Source organism: Micromys minutus (assembly GCF_963924665.1).
Source record: "Micromys minutus genome assembly, chromosome: 9".
In the NCBI taxonomy this organism is placed as follows: Eukaryota; Metazoa; Chordata; class Mammalia; order Rodentia; family Muridae; genus Micromys; species Micromys minutus.
In genome coordinates this window covers 18100982-18124261 of record NC_137978.1, presented here as the reverse complement: position 1 = coordinate 18124261, position 23280 = coordinate 18100982, and the positions used below count along the sequence as shown (strand labels likewise).

Sequence of the window (23280 nt, the reverse complement as noted above, 5' to 3'; positions counted from 1 at the left end):
CACTGTTGTGCTTGTCAAAGTTACTTTAACCAGTTTGCTTTATCCTGTGTTAGGGCAAGAACCCTTGTACTCATTTCATTAATCCAGTCTTCTGCAGAGTTCCTGGTGCTTTGTAGGTGATCAGCAATTAAATCCGCCTTCAAAGTGTTCCAGTTGTCTCCTTGCAGCCTTGCCTTTGGTACCACTGCCTATGATTCTTCTACTGTTCTGTTGAGAGGAAGTCTGGGAAGTGAAGGATGTTCATGGCATTACTCTAGGAATGCTGGGAACTTTTTCTATAGTGGGAGGAGTGACTTCATGCAAAAGAGGCATGAGAAAAATGAGACCTCAGCACACAGACACCACCTAGGAAGTGGGAGGGAAGACACTGCTGAGAAGAGTAGTGGTTGCATCCTGGCTGGAGAACATGGTGGACTTGCTCCTGGATATCTTCTAAGGGCATGGCTAGGCTTAGTGGTCTGTGCCACACAGAGAACTGGAGCTAAAGAAAATCCAGACACCGGACCTGCACAGGGAGGTGTCTACTCTCTGATACATGACGTAGAAGAAGTATTCTATGCTGGGGGAAGAAGGATGGGAGAGAAGAAAACAAACAAACAAAGTCCCATCATCCAAGAGAAATTAAAGGCAAAGAGTACAACAGGCTGTGAAGACTGGAGAGGGGCTGAGAACAGTGATTCCAGGGTAAGGAGATACAACAGAAAAGCAACCAATTCTCTGATGTAGATGTGATAGAGAGAAGCAAGCATCCTTAGAGTCCCAGGTCCTTTAGAACAGTGTTTTCCTGTGTGCTATTTCACTGTGTACTCAGCTCCTGACCACAGCAGAAATATGCAGCACACACAAAGACAAACTTAGAAGACTGGGTTAAGAGTTGGAGGAAGACTAACTTGATTCTCTAAGATTACATCATCCATTCACCAGACTGATTTCAGTGGACTGGGATATATTTCACAAAAGTTCATTATATACCTGAAGTTATACAGCACACATGATGAATAAAGCAGGAGAAAGGAGCAGTCATCTTCTAGCCCTGGTGGATTCTAAGGGTAGTCTGGGGATGCTTCAGTAGGGTTGAAAAAGTCATGCAGCATGCTCTTGCCTCCATCTGTGCCCAGACCAAGAGCTGTCCTACCGCCACTGAGACTCACAGCCTACCCATAGAGAGCTGAGCACCTGGGAGTGCTCTCAATCCTGAGCCCACCGGTGAGACCCTATTTTCTCTCCACTGACTATCCGGGGGAGAGACTGCTGGGAACTCTCAGGGCACAGGTATCGGGGTGCTGCCTGGAACCGGACCCTTCCAGCCTCCATCTGCACCCAGAGCTAGAGCCAGCTCATTGCCATCAGGACTCACAGCCTACCCACAAAGAGCTGAGCACCCAGGAGTGCTCTCACTCCTAAACTCACAGGCACACAGGAGAGACAAGCTCCAGTCATAGTCAACAAGATCAACTAGTATCACAGATAACAAGATGGCAAGAGGCAAGAGCAAGAAACTAAGCAACAGAAACCAAGACAACCAGGCAACTTTAGAATCCAGTTCTCTTACCACAGCAAATAGTAGTAATCCCAGTACACCAGAAAAACAAGATTTAAACTTAAAATCATACCTCATGATGCTGATAGAGGGCTTCAAGAAGTGCATGAATAGCTCCCTTAAAGAAATACAGGAGAACACAGGTAAACATGGTGAAGCCCTTAAAGAGGAAACACAAAAACCATGTAAAGAGCTACAGGCAAACACAACCAAACAGGTGAAGAAATTAAACAAAACCATCCAGGATCTAAAAATGTAAATAGAAACAATAAAAAAATTACAAAAAGACGCAACACTGGAGATAGAAAACCTAGAAAAGACATCGGGAGTCATAGACGCAAGCATCATTCACAGAATACAAGGGATAGAAGAGAGAGTCTCATGCGCAGAAGATACCATAGAAAACATTGACACAATAGTCAGAGAAAATGCAAAAAGTAAAAAGCTCCTAAGCCAAAACACCCAGGAAATCCAGGACACAATGAGAAGAGCAAACCTAAAGATAATAGAAGAGAGCAAAGATTCCCAACTAAAAGGCACTGTAAATATCTTCAACAAAATTACAGAAGAAAACTTTCCTAACCTGAAGAAAGAGATGACCACGAACGTACAAGAAGTCTACAGAACTCCAAATAGATTGGACCAGAAAAGAAATTCCTCCAGACACATAATAGTCAAAACACCAAATGTACAAAACAAAAAAAAAGAATACTAAAAGCAGTATGAGAAAAAAGTCAAGTAACATACAAAGGAAGACCTATCAGAATCACACTAGACTTCTCAAGAGGTGATGAAAGCTAGAAGATCCTGGACAGACATCATACTGAGAGAACACAAATGCCAGCTCAGGTTACTATATCCAGCAAAACTTTCAACTAACATAAAAGGAGAAACCAAGATATTCCACAATAAAATCAAATTTACACAATATCCTTCAACAACCCCAGCCCTACAAAGGATAATAGATGGAAAAGTCCAACATGAGGAGGGTAACTACACCCTAAGAAAACAAGAAAGCAATCTTCTTGCAACAAACCCAAATGAAGAAAAGCACACAAACATAATTCTACCTCTAACAACAAAAGTAACAAGAATCAACAATCACTATTTTTTAATATTGCTTAAAATCAATGGACTCGATTTCTCAATGAAAACACACAGGCCATCAGACTGGATACATAATCAGGATCCAGCATTTTGCTGCATACAAGTAACACATCTCAGCGACAAAAAGAGACAGTATCTCAGAGTAAAAGGCTGGGAAAAAGTTTCCAAGCAAATGGTTGCAAGAAAAGCCGGAATAGCAATTCTAATATAGAATAAAATAGATTTTCAACCAAAAGTTATCAAAAAAGATAAGGAAGGACACTTTTTACTCATCAAAGGAAAAATCTATCAAAATGAACTCTCAAACCTGAACACTTATGCTCCAAATACAAGGGCACCAACATTCATAAAAGAAACTCTACTAAAGCTCAAAGCATATTGCACTACACACAATAACAGTGGGAGACTTCAACACCCCATTCTCATCAATGGACAGATCATGGAAGCAGAAACTAAACAGAGACACAGTTAAACTAACAGAAATTATGAACCAAATAGATTTAACAGACATTTTTAGAATATTTCATCCTAAAATAAAAGAGTACACCTTTTTCTCAGCACCTCATGATACCTTTTCCAAAACTGACCATATAGTCAGTCACAAAACAGCCCTCAATAAATACAAGAAGACTGAAATATTCCCATGCATCCTATCAGATCACTATGGACTAAGGCTGATCTTCAATATAAACAAAAACAACAAAAAACCCATATAAACAAGTTCAGCCAAATGGCTTGATATAAAATTAACTCAAACAAATCAGTAGCTTTTTTTCTACTCAAATGATAAACAGGCTTAGAAAGAAATTAGATAAATTACACCCTTCACAATAGTCACAAATAATATAAAATACCTTGATGTGACCCTAACCAAGCAAGTGAAAGATCTGTATGACAAGAACTTCAAGTCTCTGAAGAAAAATATTGAAGAAGATCTCAGAAGATGGAAAGATCTCCCATGCTTTTGGATTGGCAGGATAAATATTGTAAAAATGGCCATCTTGACAAAAGCAATATACAGATTTAATGCAATCCCCATCAAAATTCCAACTCAATTCTTCATAGAGTTTGAAAGCACTTTGAAAATTAATTTTGAAAAACAAAAAACCCAGGATAGTGAAACTATTCTCAACAATAAAAGAACTTCCAGAGAATCACCATCTTTGACCTCAAGATGTATTACAGATCAATAGTCATAAAAACTGCATGGTAGAAACAGGCAGGTAGATCAATGGAAAAGAACTGAAGACCTAGAAATGAACCAACACAACTATGGTCACTTGATCTTTGACAAAGGAGATAAAAACATTCAATAAAAAAATCTTCAAAAAAATGGTGCTGATTCAACTGACAGTCAGCCTATAGAAAAATGCAAATCAATCCATTCTTATCTTTTTGTACAAAGCTTAAGAGCAAGTAGATCAAAGACCTCCACAAAAAAACCAGGTACACTGAAACTAATAGAACAGAAAGTAAGGAAGAGCTTAGAACACATAGGCACAGGAGAAAACTTTCTGAACAGAACACCAATGGTTTGTGCTCTAAGATCTAGAATTGGCCAATGGGACCTCATAATATTGCAAAATTTTTGTAAGGCAAAGGACACTGTCATTAGGACAAAATGACAACCAACAGATTGGGTAAAGATCTTTACCAATCCTACATCTGATAGAGAGCTAATATCCAGTTTATACAAAGAACTTAAGAAGTTAGACTCCAGAGAATCAAATAATCCTAATAAAAATGGGGCGCAGAGCTAAACAAAGAATTCTCAACCTAGGAGTACCAAATGGCTGAGAAGCACCTAAAGAAATGCTCAACATCCCTAGTCATCAGGAAATACAAATCAAAACAACCCTGAGATTCCACCTCACACCAGTCAGAATGGCTGAGATAAAAAACTCAGGTGACAGCAGATGCTGGCAAAGATGTGGAGAAAAAGGAACACTCCTCCATTGTTGATGGGATTGCAAGCTGGTACAACCACTCTGGAAATCAGTCTGGTAGTTCCTCTGAAAACTGGAACTATTACTGCCTGAGGACCCAGCTATTGGCCATTCTTGGGCATATACCAAAAAGATGTTCCAACATATAACAAGGGCACATGCTTCACTATGTTCATAGCAGCCTTCTTTAAGTAGCCAGAAGCTGGAAAGAATCCAGATAACCTTCAACAGAGAAATGGATACTGAAAATGTGGTACATTTACACAATAAAGTACTATTCAGCTATTAGAAACAATGACTTCATATAATTCTTGGCAAATGGATGGAACTAGAAGCTATCATCCTGAGTAAGGTAACCCAGTCTCAAAAGAACACACATGGTATTCACTCACTAATAAGAGGATACTACCTCCAAAAGCTCAGAATACCCAAGAAACAATTCACAGATCTTATGAAACTCAAAAAGAAGAAAGGCCAGAATGTAGATGCCTCAGTCCTTCTTAGATGGGAGAATGAAATAATCGAGTGAAAAAATACAGAGACCAATAGAGGATCAGGGATTAAAGAAAAGATCAGTCAGAGACTGCTTTACCTGGGGTTCCATCCCATATGAAGCCACTAAACCCAGTCACTATTAGTGATGCAAAGAGGTGCTTACTGGCAGGAGCCTGATATGTGTTCCTTCTCAGAGGCTCTGCCAGAGCCATTTTGATACAGATGAGGCATTGGACTTAGCACGGGGACCTCAGTGGAGGAGCTAGAGAAAAGACTGAAGGAGCTGAAGGGTTTGCAACCCATGGGAAGAACAACATTATCAACCAACCAAACCATCCAGAGCTCCCAGAGACTAAAACACCAACCAGTGAGTACACAAGGAGAGACCCATGGCTCCAGTTGCATATGTAGTAGAGGCTAGCCTTCTCTGGCATCAATGGGAAGACAGGCCTTTGGTTCAGTGAAGGTGTATTTCCCCAGTTTAGGGGAACGTCAAGGTGCTGAGGTGGGAGTGGGTTGTTGGGAGAGGGAGCACCTTCATGGAGGCAAGGGGAGGGGAATGGCAATGGGAGTGGGGAGAGGGGATAACATTTGAAATGTAAATACAGAGAACATCCAATAAAATGATAAAAAAAAACCAAAAAGTATTGCAGCAACTTTTTTTCTAGTTTTCATCACTATGTTGGAGTGACTATTTTGTTTTTGTTTTTATTTTTCGTGTCTGCTGACCACACTAAAGCTATGCATTCCAGGTGACGTTCGGACTTCACAAAGAAAGCACGTGAAATAGCATACCACATATCTTTCTCATTGTATAGAAGACAGAAGTTTGTATAAACAAAAACTCTGGCTTCTCAGCTCCTGGATAACCTCTGCCCACTGGAGGATGAGTGAGGGAAACTCAGCCATGCTGCCATCCGGGCTAAACAGGCTCTCTGACAAGGAAAATTACAGAAAAGGAGAAGCCGACGACTTATTTTGCAGTATTTGGAACTGAACTCAGAGCCTTAAGCGTGCTTGTCCGGTACCACGGGGCTAGCTGAACTTTCTCAACTTGCAATTTCCATCCAAGCTCTTACTAAGTTGTTCTGGCTGGTGTCCAGCCTTCTGAGAAGTTGGCACTGGTGGTTTGAGTGAGAATGTCCCTATCTGAATGAACACTTGGTCCTCTATTGGTGGCACCATTTGGGAGAAGTGGAAACCTTAGAAGGTGGTGTCTTTTTTTTTAAATTATTTGTGTGAGTGTTTTGCCTGCATGCATGTATGTGTACCATGTGTGTGCAATGTCCACAGAAGACAAAGGAGGGCATCAGATCCCTGGAGCTGGAGTTATGGATGCTGGAAAATGAACTCAGATCTGCAAGATCAGGTGGTGTTCCTGTGTCCTAGCCATCCCTCCAGGACCCATGAGCTCCTGGAAATGGAGTATTGCAGAGGGAAGTACCTTGAGCGTTTATATTCTTACTCCATTTCCAATCGGCTCTCTGCTTTTTCCTGCAATGGAAGATGTGATCTCTCAGTTTCTCCTCCTGCCTCCATGCCTGCTGGGTACTGCCAAACCTCTCTCTCTCCCTTGAAGAATTTTCTTATAGTTTTCAGGCATGACATTATCTTCCGCTAATGAGGAGTGTTTTGGCCAGAAGGCTTTTAAGCTAAAGCAAAGTTCCTTTCATTCTTAGTTGTTTGAGCATTAGACCCGCCACCCTGGAGGACCAATGAATGTGGCTGTGTAGAACATGACTGCAGAGGTTATGTTCGGCATTTGAGCTGGCTGTCCAGGGTAGTCTGGGGCAAGCGCTAATGGTTCCCCAGGAACTTTACATATAGTGGGAGTTCCCCCCAAACTGTTTTGAATGGGATTTCCACGCATGCCAGCTTTTGAAAAAAAAAAGTGTTTTGTAGATGGATGGGTAGATGTACATCCCCTGTCCCCATCTGATGGAGACTGGGGAGCTTTATATAAACAACAATGGTTTTGTTCCCTTCCCCCCAAAAAAAACCACTTGCATGCATGATTATATAATATAGTCTCATTTGAGCACAAAAAACCAGTAAAGGACCATGTGGTGTGGGTGAAGGGATGATCTTAATGGTTGACATGAAGAAGCCAGATCTCACAGGAGAGACAGGAGCCTGGGAGCCACTTGAAGATTTGTATTTTCAATAGGGTTAGCATCCCTAGGATGCTGGTGAGCACTTCCCAGATGGATAAGATAAGGAGGAAGGACCATCTCACTACTAAAGGCAAGCATCCAGTTCCAATTCTTCCTTAGGAAGGGAGCCCTTGAGCAAGCTACACACAGACAATATTCATGTACACCTTTTCACCCTCAGAATTAACTCTGTCCTTTGCCCTATATTCAGGGTGTGTCTGGAAAACTGCTTTTCACCTCTTGGACTCTGAGCCCTCCTTTATGAAAGAGTGGGCACCGGAGAACAAATTCCAAAGAGGGAAAGGATGTGTAACTCTGTGCTTTGTAGCCTGACTCCTTCATGCTCCGCTTCATCTCAAATGCAACATAAATTGTTGGCTGAGGAGAGAGAGAGAAACTGTTTCCACTCTCAAAAGCATTTATTTTCAGCAAAGCTACCACATTCCCTTATGCCCTAATTGATATTTGTTTATTATATGTTCAACATAGGAGTGATTGCTTTCCAATCATTATGACATTAAAAAGCAGAGATAAGCGTTATTATCACCTAAAAGAGGGGCTAACCACACTCTTCTCTCCTTTACCTAGAGGCTTGGGGTCATCTTATGAGACTGAGGCCCACAAGTCTTCTGTTCTGGGGAGTTTTTCCCTTCCTGTTGCTACTGGTTTCCTTGGCTCGGGCTGTGTGCAAACATTTTTCTTGCTAATTTAAACTGATGTATAACTTGAGACAGAAAGAAAGGTTACTCTCCTGTTTCCAGGGACACCTCCACAGTCTGAATAAACTTGGCATGAAATGACTTTTTCTTTGGGGACCAACTGATAATTTGTAGAAGCTCACTTTGCAGGCCTTCCCTTTATAAAACAGAAACTGGAAGGAATAAATACCAGGCTCCAGGGTCTGGTAAGAAACAAGAAAACCAAGTAGGGGAGGAAGGTTGAATTTTTGTGTCAGCTCCTCGCTGACATTCACATATGTTGGAGAACTGGAAGGCAATGGAATAGAGACAGATGGTTCAGTGTAGTGGTGTTGCGCATGTGTGACTATGGACACGAGTCCTGTGTGGGTGCAAATGTCTCAGCTCTGGAGCCAAACTTCAGGCCTGGGTGGCTGTTAGCACTCACAGTGTTTTTGAATGTGTTTCCTCAGAGGCAAAACACTTCTATATTCTTAGCACCATTGCTGACAGAATCCCACAGATGACCACCAGCCACGGGACATGGAGGAGGGACTTGAAAATCTCAGTCCTGAGGCCAAGGAGACGGCTCAGCCAGCTAAGCGAGCACTGTCAAGCTTGAGATCTGAGTTTAGATCTCTGGCACCCACGCAAGCTGGGAGTGGTAGCTGATGCCCGAATCACAGTGCTTGCAGATGGGCAGAGAAGGACTGAGGATGGGCTCACCGGCCAGTCATTCTAGACAACTGCTGAGTTCTGGGTTCAGTGAGGTCCTATCACAAAAGTACGTTGAACCACAAGAGAAGACAACCAGCATCAACCTCTAATTTCCACACACACACACACACACACACACACACACATACACACACACACAGAGAGATACACACAAACATGCACAAACACACAGATACACACAGACATTCATGGCACAGACACATAAGGCACATGCATATACACACATGCACACACAGACACACAAGGCACATATACATGCACACACACATAAAGAAACACAAGGCATGTACACACATGCATACACAGGCACACACATATGTATGCATGCACATGTATACATACACAAACACACAAGACACATATACAACACATATGAACATAGACACACATACACTACAGACAAACACAGGCACATACACACACCCTTTGATGGGAGCCGCTATCAGGCTTGTAGTCTAGTGGGCAATCAGGGACATTTGATATCCCTGTAAAAGGAACTCTATCTCTTATTGAGCCTACAGTCCATATTTTGAGTCTCCTTGAACCAAACAGTTCCTCTGGTGCTCACAATCCCTCCACAATCTACTCTCACAGCTCCTCTAGAAATGCTCCCCGGCGGCCCTTCCTCAGGTTTCATTCGGGCAAGATGGATTCCGAGGGACATGGCTAGCTTTGCTCGTTTCTGTCAGATGCTTGTGCTATGACAGTCCCCAGGCTTGTGGTGGACTGTACAAGGATACTTAATGAAACCCCCACACAAGTGCATACAAAGGGGCCTGCTTTTGGAATCTGGGAAGACAGCCCTCTCCGGTGCTTCACTGCAAGCAGGTCACAGATGCTAGGTTCTGGAAGTCCCTCAAGGGCCACCCAAGGGGCACCTTTCCTGCCTTCATCAAGCCTGTTATTTCTCCTTAGACTTCAACTGGAGCATTTAACAGAGATGCTTCAAGAATGATTCCTCTGGTCCATATACCACCCCTTCCCCCACCTTTGTTGCCAAAATATATCTTTTGCTCTTCTTACTTAGCTTACATACATTTACAAATCGAATTTGGCAGCCTCATGCAATATCTGAAATTTGAAATTTGATTTGGAAAGAATGGACAACTTCCTAACACACTGGCTTATATTTTGGCTTTTTTTTTTTTTTTTTTTTAAAAAAAAACATTCTTCAGGAAGACTAATAATGTTAATTATTTTTTGCCACAAAAATTTGAAATGTTGATTTTGTGTATTTTTTGTACTTTTCCATGGCTTTGTTGTGCCTGCGCTTTCAGCCTCCTGCTGTATGGGAGGGAGGCTACTGAATTAGGCACACTGAGAAAAGCTGTCGTGAGTGCTCAGGAATTATAACCACATAAAGATTTACTCTTCCGTGTGGAAATTTCGTTGAACAAAAGAACTCTTTTGTTAAAAAAAAAAAAAGAAAAAAAAAAGAAAAAAGAAGAAGAAAATAAATTCATGATCTATGCTATAGGGAAGATTGTTTTATATATATATATTATATATATACACACACATATAATATATATTAATATATAATTAAATAATTATATTAAATAATTATATTAAATATATACACATATATTTGCTTATCATTTGTAAACAGGACATTCTGGGATTTAGGACACTGATGTCATTTGCTTACCACTGTTCCCTGAACAATCAGGGTACGATCAAGCAACCAGAGAGGAAAGGAAATGAGGGCATAGAAGGTCCCTTTGAAAGGTATGATGTGGCCAATCTGCAGGCAGGTGAGCAGGCTGCTGGCTGGAAGATAACTCACACAGGGGAAATCTACCTAACTGCAAACAAAGAACTTGTCCTATGGGAAAAGTGGAGTCAGCTACAGACACCTCATTACAGCATTCTGAAGGCTCTGTCACGAAAAGCAGCCTCCCCAAGTCTACGTGGGGACGCCATTGGGACCCCCTCCTGTCCTGAACCTTCTCAGGCTTGTCAGCAAACAACCTTTCATTGATGACAGGCTCGACAGGCAACAGTGATTCTACTTTTATGCTGGGAGGTATTGACTGCACTTACTTCACTTCACACATGTGGCTACTACTAATGAAACTGTTAAAAAAAAAAAATGCAAGACTGGTTTTTTAATCTCCTCAGGATGGAGAAAGCACATGTCTTAGAAAAGGATTCAGAGCAATGTAACAGGCTCAGCTTTTGTGCCTGGAGAGAACCTGAGCCCCAAGACATACTCTTGGGGGCCATTTTACAGGTGTGTGTGTGTGTGTGTGTGTGTGTGCACTGTGAATGATGGGCTCAGACAACCAGCTTCTTAGACCCTTGCAGCGCTACTAATTTTTTTTTTTTTTTTGATTTGTCAAACCAGTCTATAGAATGAGAGAAATGAAAGGGCAAATATCAAGGGGAAGAAAAGGAAAGAAAATGAAAAAGCAAAGTATTTGGAAGGGGTCTGGAATGTCTAAGGAAGTGAGAACCAGAAAGGCTGTTTATCCTGGTAGCCACAGTTGATGGGGGGGGGTTCATTTTCCCACCCAGCAAGGGCTGACCAAGTACCTGCTTCAGGAAGGATCCACACTGAAGGCTGTGGATATAACAAGAGCCAAAGCAAGGAAGGTTGTTTCTCACTACTGTAAGATGAACAACAACAGAATAGGACATTGTTGATCACAACAAAAGAGCCCTTCACCAGAGCACAGCTAAACACACAGTTGTTCAGCAGAGAAAAAAAAAATTTAAAAGCCAGTATTCATTCTGTTCGGCCAACAAACATATCTTGGGGTCTGCCTGAGCCAGGCCCTGGGGATAGAACACAGCCGGCCTTAGTCCTGTCCTATTGGCCATTTCAGGGAGACATGGTTGGGAAACAACAAACACGTGCTAATCGTTATGGAGTTCTACAGAGCAGAGGGGATCAAGACCTTTCTGATCAGGTAGCTTCTGGGAGTTCAATTCATGAAAGAACAGGAGTGTGTGATAAGACAGAAGTTTGCTTGGAGTTTGTTGGAGCTTCTAGGTAGCCAGGCAAGTAAACAAAGAAAGAAACAAGGGAGAGAGGAGGGGACAGGCAGTGACAAAGGAAGATGAAAGGAGTTGGAAGGGAAGTGGAGGAGCAGGAACAGGAGTGAAGAGAGGAAGAGAGAAGGTAAATGAGCCAGGGGGAAGGGTAGTCACCCCAGTCCTGGATTCTGCATAGGCATTGTTGGGGAGAGGGCTTTGAAAGGAGGTCATTCCAATGGAGGTCATGGTGCTATTACTCTTCCGTTGCTGTGATGAGACTATTTCCAGAAGCAACTTGGGAAGGAGAGGGTATATTTGGCTCACACATCCTGATCACAGTCCCTCAGTGGAGGACAGAATGGGTATGGCTGTCACTGTATGGTTATAGATTGATATCCATCTGGTCAAGCCACTATAATGCTCTTGGTCTTGGGGAACATCCAACGTTCTATCCAAAATGGAGCTGATGATGTCAGTATGAGGTTAAAAATAGGTGGCTCCTATTGCCGATGGCAAGTATATTGCCGTTTTCTTCAGTAAAATAACCACCACATAGTCTGTACTCTTTATTAGTATTTAAAAGTAACATTGTTGCCTTCTTGGCCTAGGGAGTAGCTTTTTAAGATTTTTTGCATGTGTTTAATTCTGATATTTTACATTTGGAATGTGTGGCATCGCCATGACCATCAAAGCCACTCTGCTTTACCTTTCCATTCCGGCATGCTTATTCTTGAAGCCATTGTTCCTGTGGTGCCTTTCACTGATGTCTTAGTTGAAGTTTTACTACTGTGCACAGACACCACAACCAAGGCAACTCTTATAAAGGACAGCATTTAATTGGGGCTGGCTGACAGATTTAGAGGTTCAGTCCATCATCATCAAGGTGGGAGCATGGAAGTATCCAGACAGGCATGGTACAGGAGGAGCTGAGAGTTCTACATCTTCATCTGAAGGCTACTAGCAATCTCTTCTAGACTGCTAGGATTAGGGTCTTAAACCATCAGACTGAGCATGGGGACTCCAATGGAGGAGCTATTGAAAGAACTGAAGGAGCTGAAGGAGTTTGTAACCCCATAGAAAGAACAACAATATCAACCAACTAGATTCTCCAGAGATTCCAGGGACTAAACCATCATTCAAAGAGTATACATGGAACCCATGGCTCCAGCTGCATATGTAGTAGAGGATGGCCTTGTCTGGCATCAATAGGAGAAGAAGCCCTTCATCTTGTGAAGGCTTCTTTCCCCACTGTAGGGGAATTCCAGGGTATTGAGGTGAGAGTGGGTGGGTGGGAGGGGGAGCATCCTCATAAAAACAGGAGGAGGGGAATGGGAGAGGGGGAGACTGGGAAGAGGGATAACATTAGAAATGTAAACAAAAGCCCATTCCCACAGTGATACACCTATTCCAGCAAGCCCACACCTCCAAAAAGCACCACTCTCTTGGCCAAGCATATTCAAACCAGGGCAACTGATCCATTGAAAACACTGTAGTACCCATTCTGGGACAGATGTTTATCTCCTGACAGTTGTCCCTAAAGAAAGGAGTCTGGGCTTTAGAAGTCCTTTACAGGAGTGCCTCACAACAAACTGTAGTTTCTTATATCACAAGACACCACAAAGGAGCCACAGGACCGGCAGAGTTTGCAAGGATGACAGGAAGAAAATGGCGCCATCTTCCCAAAGCTCTTCTTCTCTACAAAAGGTCAGTCCTGAACATCTTTATTGTCTGTATATTTTTTCATTGTCTAAAAAGCCAGAGGAAGAGATATTTTTTTTCTCCTCTTTGGAAAGGCAGGCACTTTAAGTCTTTCTAAGCAACAACTGCAGTAGCAAAAACAAGTGGTAAACATGGGTGCCATCTTCCTGACACTCCACATGTTCTTGCCAAGCACTTCCTACTTTTGGTGAGAGGCAGAGAGTTTGTTCCCGGCTCCTTCTGACTTGGAGGCGCTCACATAGCCCCGTTCTGGCTCTAATGGGGGACATAGGCCTCCAGGGGTGGCTCCAAGCACATGAAGAACCAAGATAGACTTCGAGCAAGGGAAATACAAGTTCAGATCCCGACTCTGACGTTTTACTTCTGTGCCACCTTTAGGCAAGAAAAGCCACCTCTTTTCCATGTCTGTCCTCTGCATGGGGGGCAGGTGCTAGAAGGGAGTGAAGCTCCGGTTCACAGAGAGGGGCCTGGGAGGGAGTGAAGTTCTGGTTTATATAGAGATTTTAGTGGAGTGCTGGGGCTGCGGGAAGCACCCTGTAAATGTGCAGATTCCATTATCAGAAACATCCAAAGCAGAGGTTACGTCACACTACAGAACACTCAGCCCAGCGTCCTTGTTTTAGGTCAATAAAGATGGCTTGTTTAGGAAAATGTTAAAATCAATAGGTAACAGTGAGTTTATTAGAAGGATCAATTTAGACAGTCATGGTATAATTTCAAAGCCTGGTTCCCTGGGACTTTCTTACAAAGGAAAAGAATGTATTTCAGTCAATTTTCCTCTTCCTCTTTTGCCCTCTTTTTAATTTTTGACAGCAGGTTTTACTTTGTAGCTAAGATTGGCCTAGAACTAGGAGCGATCCTCTAGTCTTGGTTTATTTCAACTGTTTTAAGAGCTTTAGGCTAATCTGAGACCTTATGTTCACGAACAAGGCATGCTTATGGTTTTGTGTTCCTAGGAAGACACAGGTCAGCTTTGTTTGGAAGACTGACTATGGCTTGTCACTCCACACAGTGTGGATTGCTTCTGGCACACCAAATAACCAGGAACAGGGGAGTAAAACAGCCTGCACTAGAATGGTAGACAGTTTGCAGCTTTCTGGTGTTTCTCTCCTGAGAAGTCGAGCTTTGCCTAGCCTTTGTGATGTTTGACTGAGGATGTAGTAGAAATGAGCCTCTAGGACTTCCCAGCCCGGGTTTCCTAGATCTACTCTTAGAACCCTTAGGCATCAAGTAGGACATCTGGCTATGTTTATGGGGCAAAGACAACACGGAGCGTTAGAGATCTAGGTGAGCCGAAACTTCCTTCAAAAGATTATGTGTGAGAAAGGCCCTCATGGACCTTTGAACCTATTATCTGGCCAGCTAGATACCACCAAATAAGCCCCATCAACACTGTAAGAAGCAAGGGATCACCCAGCTGATTTCCAACCAAATCCCTACCATAGAGTCAAGGTCTAGGTCTTAGGTGCTTTGTGATACATCGATGGAAGGTGGATATACGCCCACAGTGGGATTGTGGGACGAAGGCCCAGAGGCCAAACCAGATGCCAGTCAAGGGTGTTATCCAAGGCCCAGTTAACCCACCTGTGTGGGACAGAGGACACTAAGGGAAATGTGGTCCTAACAGGCCATCTGTTCTAAATGTTCTCAGTGACATGGAGTATTTCCCTTAGTGAGCACTGGTTGCACACCAGTGGTTCCAGTGCACCTCTCAGCCAGGTGACTGCCAGGAGTATCAGAGACGTTTCCAGATATGTTGCCACATTCATGGGGTTAGCCTGGGGATTGAACCAGAATGTTCTATATTCTTCAAAAGCTGCATTTTGTCACAGGACATGTGGATTCAAGGGATGAGACCTAAATCAAGAGAGGTGACATTTCAGAGAGAGCAGTGGGTTAGGCTTTTGGCTGAAATAAAAACTGATCGTAAATTTAAAAATTTTTATCTATTTGTGTGTGTGTGTGTGTGTGTGTGTGTGTGTGTGTGTGTGTGTGTGTGTGTGTGTATCACAGCAAGCCTTTCTGGCCTGTGTGCTATGGAGCAGTTTGAAAGCATCAAAGTGCGTTCTGTATTTTCCAGTCACTCTAGTAGGGCACTGATGATGGCCCTCAGTGTCTCTCAGAATCATGCTCAGGAAGCCCTTGTCTTTCAGGGAGAGGTTTCACTTTGAAAGCTGGTGCCCACATTCAGAAGGCACCTCTTGCTATAGCAGCGGGAGCAAACAGCTTAATTGCAGCTTAGCTCCACAAGGACCAGGTGTTTTGGAAAATCACTGATGGCCCAACTCTGAGACAACCCAGACTCACTTTCTCTTATCACACAGAAACAAAACACAGCCTCCTCTCTGAGGAGAGAAACAAAAACAAGCTCTCTCAGAAATGGAATCCGTCAACTGAAGAGATTTAGACTGCTCAGACCTTCGGATTCAGACACACACACATGTGCGGGCACACACACACACACACACACACACATACACACACACACACACACACAAGTATATGCCCACATACTCATTCTCATTCACATTTGTTTACATACACATAGACCCCCCCAACATTTACTTAAGATAGAACTTCTCTGAAAGTGGCCCCAAGAAGCTGAAAACCATGGTTTCTGTGAAGGAGGGTTGGGGAACTAGAGAAAAGAGGGCTAGACAGTGAGCAGAGGAAAAAGGCGTTTGCCCATGATGGCCCTTTGAGCGCCTGAAAGTTTAATAATTCCACACAGGGTCCTTGCTTATCACAATGATGTATGCAAAGAACACCAAACCCATTCCACACGCTGGCAGGCAGAGTGCCGCGTTCTCTGTGTATTCGTGCCTTTAATCCTTACATTTCCGGTGCAGACATAATTATACCTTGATTTTGTAGATGAGCAAACTGAGGAAGAGAGAGGTAGGTAAGTGGTTCAAGGTCACAAATCTGCATATGTAGAAGTGAGACCCAGAGTCGGAACATCCAGGCCTGGAGCATTTTCTCTTCACCACCTAATGCTGCCACATCAAAATCAAATCATCAGCTGCCCAGGACAGAGCCACGGCGGAAACAACTCCTCTTTTCTTTTATCAGTTGATTCTCCAAGGCAACAAGGACAGAGGAGATAGTGTCCCCAAATACCCAATGAACAATTCACTGAGAGCCTCAAGTCCTAATGGCTTTTGGGGGCTTTAAACTGTGGATGGTTTGGGCCAAGGTGCTTCACCTGCCTGAGCCTTAGTAACAATGACATGCTGGACGCACTGCTGTGTTTTGGGGACAGCTGCTGAATGACAGAGCATGCCTGTTCTCAAGAACCTAGGCATTAGGAAGCAACCAGGGACTATAATGGGTGCCGTAAAGAAAGCTGAAAGGGATCTGCATAGATGAGGGTTGGAGGTCCTGAACTATGCTGGATGGTCAGAAGGCTGAAGAGTGGAAGGGGGGTGGGAGCAAGGGGAGGTAGGAGATGGATGGAGGGATGAAAGTTCTGGTGACAGAAACAGTAAAGACAGTGACTGGTCTTTACTATCTGAAGATGGGGACCCCACACGCTTTAAACAAAACAAGTCCAGCTGAGTTTGGGATGAGAAGTGGGTCCTAGAGAGGTGAGGGTTTCGTAGCTTTCCTAAGAACCCCAGTAAGCCACTAAAGGTTGCAAAGTAGGAGCTTGTACAATCTGGCTGGCTTTTTGTGGGGAGCAGGTGGAGGCTATGCAGGAGGACCAGTTCCACAGCTGTGGTGGAGGAAGGAGATGGCTCGAAGAACTAGGTGATAAGGGTAAGCAGCAGCAGGTACGGCGGGATCTATTGGCGGTACGATACTCCACGGAAGAAGAATATGTAGCAGAACATAAATTCACGGGGGTGAGAATGCTTTGTCAACTTTAACGTGCCCAATAGAGAAACGTGTTACAATAGACGAAGGTAGGCTCTAGAGAGAAAGAGAGAGGGAGACCCCAACTTGCCCAAAGTCACATGGCTGCGTAGTGGGCAGGAGGTGGGAACAAGCAAAAATGATTCTTTCATTCCTTTCCCCAAAGATCAAGGAAGGCTGTTGGTGGTGTGGACTCCCTTATTAACTGGACCGCTGGGTGAACAGAGTAATGGCATCTCAGCTCCTTGCACGGGCAATACCTACAGCGAAAGCCAGGAGTGCGAAGCGTCATGGCCCGGGAGCATCATGGCAGCTCAGTGGTCTATGGGTGGTGTGAGTGCTTTGTAACTGACATGTTCCATGTTCTAACGTGGGATGTGATCTGTGGTCCCCACCTATATCTCACCTATTCTGAGTGAGAGGCTTGTGTCCAATGGAGCAATCAAGGCCAGAGGAGCTGGTCTTTGGGTCCCCAGTGGTCATTTATACCATGTTAAGTCTTGAGTGCCTTTAGCCTGCAAAAACTTTATCAAAGGTTAGTGTTCGGTGAAAACTATGATATATGCAATATGACGGACAGTCAGATCTCCTGTGTCTGTTCCATGACACGTTCCTACTTAGTCTACCCTTCCCACAAAGTCTATTAGCTTCAGTAGGTAAGACGACAAGATCCAGGGATGAAAGGATGGACTTAGTTGTATTTGAACTCCTGGCTTGTGGCAGAGCTCCAGTTATTTATTTAACTATTCCAGATATCTATCTACTATAAATATCATTTTAAAGATACCTATGCAATTGAAGAAACAAAGCATATTTGGCTTTGTGACTTAGTAAAACTGGAATGAGATGACGCTGAATTCTTAGCAATGGTTCTTACAATCACTCTGGGAGGTGAACCAGGTCTTTTAGGTCTTCAATTACTGGTCCCAAGAAGTTATGATGGGTTCTTTGGATGGATGCTTTTCCCACCCATCTGCCACGAAATCGTACCATTCCATTGATATTCGGAGAGCACTGTTCTCCAAACCATTCACAGCCCTCCTTAGAGATACAGTTCTTTATCCTATTCTTCTAAAGGTGTACGATTTATCTCCCCACACAACTTTGTTTTGAAAATGATAAAGGAAAATACTAGACAGATGGAGACCATTCTGTCCCCTACCTCATAAGAAGTGGTGTTTGTGCCAGAGGCATCAAAAGACAGAACCAGCACACAGAACTCATGTTCTACTCCTGTTGAAAAACCACCCCACTGAGCGATAACAAATGAAGCACATGGAGGCGTCAAGGCTTCATCTGGCGATGTTAACTAGAAGAGTTTGGCAGTTGTGACTGACCTCGGCACACATAGGCTTTTTTTTAAAGCAAAGTCTTTGACATTCTCCTTTCCCCAAAACAGTGCTCTCAAACAAAGCCCGACGATTACCTTCAGCAAGTGGGTCAAGGGTGTGTATCATGAGCTGGAAGATGCTGTTCCTCATGAGACTGTTGTGGAGGGATGCAGAGCTTCCACCTCGCTGGAGGCGCGGCTTAGTCTGAACAGAGAAACCAAAGATGCTGTTAGTTCTCAGGAATGAGTGTCAAGTGCATCACAGAGAAGAGTCACCTTTAGTCTTATGGTCATCCCTTTCTGCTACATGGTCACACACAGTGGAACCAAAAAATTTTAAAGAATATTTCAAGCATCCCAAGAAAACAGATTTTCTATTACACAAATCCATTTTATCCAGCCCCCACACTACCCCTTTTGATAAACGTTAAAGAGTTAATACAGGGTAGGCAATGCTTGGCATGCTTCACACCATTCACTCATTCCGTTCATTCTCAGGATGGGCCCCATGAGAGAGGTATTGTGAGTACCAACGTTAGGTAGACCATGAAATCTCTAAGGAGTCAAATGAAGCCATGGGTCACAAAGTGTTGGATGGAGTCATGGATTCCAGGCTTGCTTTACTTAAAGACTCTTTATAACCTAATAGACAGTCTTTACAATTTTGAATTGTGTATCCTGTCAGTGAGATCTTTGTTTTCATGTGTCTATGTCAATGGACTGTGTTATATGAGAACCTGGAAGGCAAAGCTTCCTCTTGTGACTCCACACAGAGCCTTCCTGGCTTCCAGGATGCTTCCTTGGCACAGGGTCCTATGAGCTGTAACCTTTGGCTTTAACTACGTATCTGATATGTTAGGACACCAAGTAAAAGTCAGGAGACAGGGTTACCAACAAGTACTTTCTTCTGTCTTCAGAAGCAAACAGTCTTAAGTCAAACAGAAGCCACTTGAACCTGCCTCATTTGGACAGGTATTTATTCCTGCCTAGACACGACATCTTTCTCTGGTTGGCTTTGTGGTACTGAACACAGGGGAAGATTCTCAGAGGCAGTCAAGTCTTGTCAATGGACATAGGGAGGAGGGCTGCTATAAGTAGACTATTTTCTATTTTGGTTTATTATTATTATTATCATTATTGTTGTTGTTGTTTTCAGGCAGGGTCTCATTGTGTAGTTCTAGAGGTCCCAGAATTCCCTATGTACCCTCAGGCTGGCCTTAAACTTACAAAGATCTGCCTGCCTATTCCTCCTGAGTGCATTACCATGCCTGACTTAATGTTACTTTTTGTTTTTTTTTAAAACTGTACTGGGTCCAAAATCTTGACAAGGAAATTTTCTGTGGCCTGGTAAAATTAACACCCATTCTCTGATTTTGTTTTAGTTAAAAATTAAAATGAAAACATTTTACCAAGCCTTTCAAACTTCTCTATCACAGATTTCCCATAAGAGACTCCATAATTAAACACATTTAGACAGGCTGATATTTTCTAGAACAACACATCGAGAACCTCATATTTATGCCAGTCATCAACCCAGTATAATGCAAAAGAATTATCATAATTTTGACCACCACAGCAGTATTTCCAAATTTTTGACTAGGGTCTTTTAGTCCAGAAAATACTTATTAAGGATTGTGGTTCAAAAATGCGATGGTAAACTTAAAAAGTCAGCATGTAATACAAGGAGAAACCAACAGTGATTTTACTTTACTTGATGTTATATTAAAGCTGTATTCCCAGCCCAGCAGAGTTTGGAGAAAAATGAAGGAGAATATTTGTGTTTCGGTGATAAAAAACATTCTGAGCTCTTCAAAGGCAGCCTGGAGTTTGAGCTGCCCCTTGGTCTTGAGTCTTGTGTATCCTCTGGGCGCTCACTGAATGCAATGTCTTTCCTCTGAGTGTTAATGGGAGGAAGTATTTACAGGATCATAACTGTTTGCATGACCATCCCCTTCAATCCTAAAAGCCTGTAACATTTTTAAATTCAGTGTAGCATTTAGTAATAGAGGATGCAGGTCAGAAAAGTTCAAAACATTCTCGGGGCGAAGGCAGCAGACGTAAATCCAACAGAGATGCAGTTTGTTGAACACAAAAGCTCACACTCACAAGTTTATTTCCTTGCCAGGCAGCACAATATGAAATGTCTTGTGCTAATTAGAAGGCCACTGAAAATGTGGTTATTGCTAATGATTTGTCCTTATAATTATAGGCACTGTAGTTGTTATTCTGGGAAACCACAAGAACTCTGTTTTGGGTATCTTCTTTAGGCGTGAATTATTCCTATGCTTTGAAGACATTAAGCATTCTTTCAGGTAGTGTGGGATACACTGAATACATCTATCACATGCAGCAATTTTCCAAACAGAGTATGCATGCAGACACACAAAGAAAACAATTCTCAAGTCCTGGATTCCATACTGTCCCACGTATCAGCCAACATCCCTTGGAATGTAATTTAGAGACTTCTTACCCCTCCGACATTTATAAAAGTTCATGTCCAATGGAAGAAAGGATTCAAAAATTTGAAACATAAGATCAGAAATAATTTGTGAGTGAATGCCGGAGTTACCAACAGTAGGACAGAACCCCTCCCCCCCCCGCCCCTGTGTATCAAACCACAAGTATTCCAAGGGAGAGGAAGGTTTGAAAGCATAGATCTCCCTTCCCACCTCTGCCACACACTCCCCCCACACACAGGACTAGGCAAGGCTATTGCTCCCTACCGGTAAAGTTGGCTCTTCCTTGTCCCCAGCTGTAGATGACTGCATAAGAGAAGAAGGCAAAAAACAAAAGACAAAGAAATAAATAATAAATTCCACACACAAGCTTCATATTTAGTAACATTTACCAATACAGAGATGGCTATTTCTACTCCTGGTATGAGTTAAGTCAAAATTGGTGCACATGGTATATATCTCCAGTTGATATTAATGGTTTGCTTGAACATGTGACTCGTTCCCTTGAAAAGTCAAACGTGAATGCCAAACTATAAATAAATAAAAAGCAATGAAATCAATTATGGCCCATGCATACAGTGGAATGCCATATAATCATTAAAATAGATGAGCTGAATCCACACATACTGAAATATAAAATATATTAAGTGCAAAAATATTTGAAAAATATTTATTACTTCATTTTATCAAAGTCATAGTGTAAGTAAAGGAAAAGATTCTGCAAGAATTAGTGTCACAAACGGTTGTTGTTTCGTGATGGGATTACAAGGAAATTTCCATGTTTTGGAGGGAGTTTATATTCAATGCTCCACATATGGTGAGTGAAATAATACCTGAAGAACTTAAGGGCTGGATCAAAGACCAGAATTATCACCCAGTGTGGGTGCTAAGGACTGAACTGGGGACTTATGGAAGAACAAACGGTGCTCTTATCAGTGGAGCCATCTTTCTTGGCTAATTCATCTTTCTACCCCTATGTGTAATATAATGCTTAAGACATGTAAATTTTATACTTAATAAGGTTGATATTGACTATTTAGACCTTTAATTAAATATTTAATAACCTTTAATTTTGTTGAGATGCCTTTTTGCACCCTGGAATCATGTAGGTAATGTATGCTCCCTTATGTTTCCAAACATTGTTTTATGTCTGTGTAGAACTTGTGTGTGTCAGACACAGACAGACAGACAGACAAGTTCTGGGTTGGTGATAACTTCCTAGCACAGCCTGTACGCACCACTGAACTTGCTATAACATCTTCTTTGGGGGTCAGCACTCAGTGGCTTCTTAAAAAATTGTCATAGCAAAATATCTCTGATGTCCTAGTACCCAAGGACAAGTTTGGAAATGGAAGTGGACTGGAAGTTGTCTTTTAATTTCTCTGCTCTGAGGGGCATCCTGGGAGCCCATTTCTCTAAGATAGGTTCTTCATTCTTCTACATCAGATGGCACAGCAAGTGGATCCACATTTTACAAAGTAACTCTCTGGGGAAATTTTCCAGTGCAGCCAGTTTAGCCTTTGGACATACATTGAGACTAGCTGTCAGAACATGCCTTTACATTTAACAAATTTATACCTTGTGGCTAAACGAGAAGCAAATAACTATGAGCCAGACTGATACCCCAACCATACCACAGAACATGAGAGAATAGAGCCAGGATGAATAAAGGGTGGGTTTCAGGAGAGCAAAAATCCTCAGCAGAGAGTCTGAAGTTTTAAAAATGTATGTAACAAAATTATTTGAGGAAGCAAAAAAACCTCAAAACTATATTCTGGGTCTGAAAAAAAGTAAAAAATGTACCCCAGTAACTTTTCTTTTTCTCTTATAGGCTTCAAAGATCATAAAGTAAGTAGGCTGAAGGTACAGGCTTAGGACATAGATTTTGCAAAGAACAAAGACTAGAGTCTGTCCAAGATGTCATCAGAAGTTGACATCATCAGTTTTCTCCTTTCAGGTGTAATTTGCAGACATGAATATGTATTAGGTCATAGTATGTAAATGTAGGTGACATACCAATGGCAGCTGAGCACGTCTGGACTGACATGTTGCTTTTCTTTTATGTAGTCTGTTGAGGGGTGTGATACATGATAAAGACTACCTTCCACCCTGAGTGATTTCTAGTGCTCACATCACTTGGGCTTGTGATCCTGACAGTGGGCTCCTGATTGAGTTTGAATCCCAATGGTAGAGGACTTTAACTGGGTTGACTTTGGTGTCACAAAGTTATTTTCAGGGCCATGATTGCCTGAGGAACTTACTGTATTCAGTGTTAAAGAAGACTA

At 42.5% G+C, this 23280-nt stretch overlaps 1 protein-coding gene across 3 annotated transcripts in view; it reads right to left on the bottom strand.

Annotated features, from left to right (window-relative positions):
• SLC24A2 (solute carrier family 24 member 2) overlaps positions 1 to 23280 on the bottom strand; it is a gene marked incomplete at both ends in the record, with an annotated part of 226804 nt that overhangs the window by 65829 nt on the left and 137695 nt on the right. For all 3 annotated transcript variants that reach the window (XM_080921633.1, XM_080921634.1, XM_080921635.1), the window contains 2 exons: positions 18636 to 18744; positions 21263 to 21301. In XM_080921633.1, coding sequence (XP_080777759.1) covers positions 18636 to 18744; positions 21263 to 21301 — 148 coding nt within the window. The remainder of the gene's footprint in view (positions 1 to 18635; positions 18745 to 21262; positions 21302 to 23280) is intronic.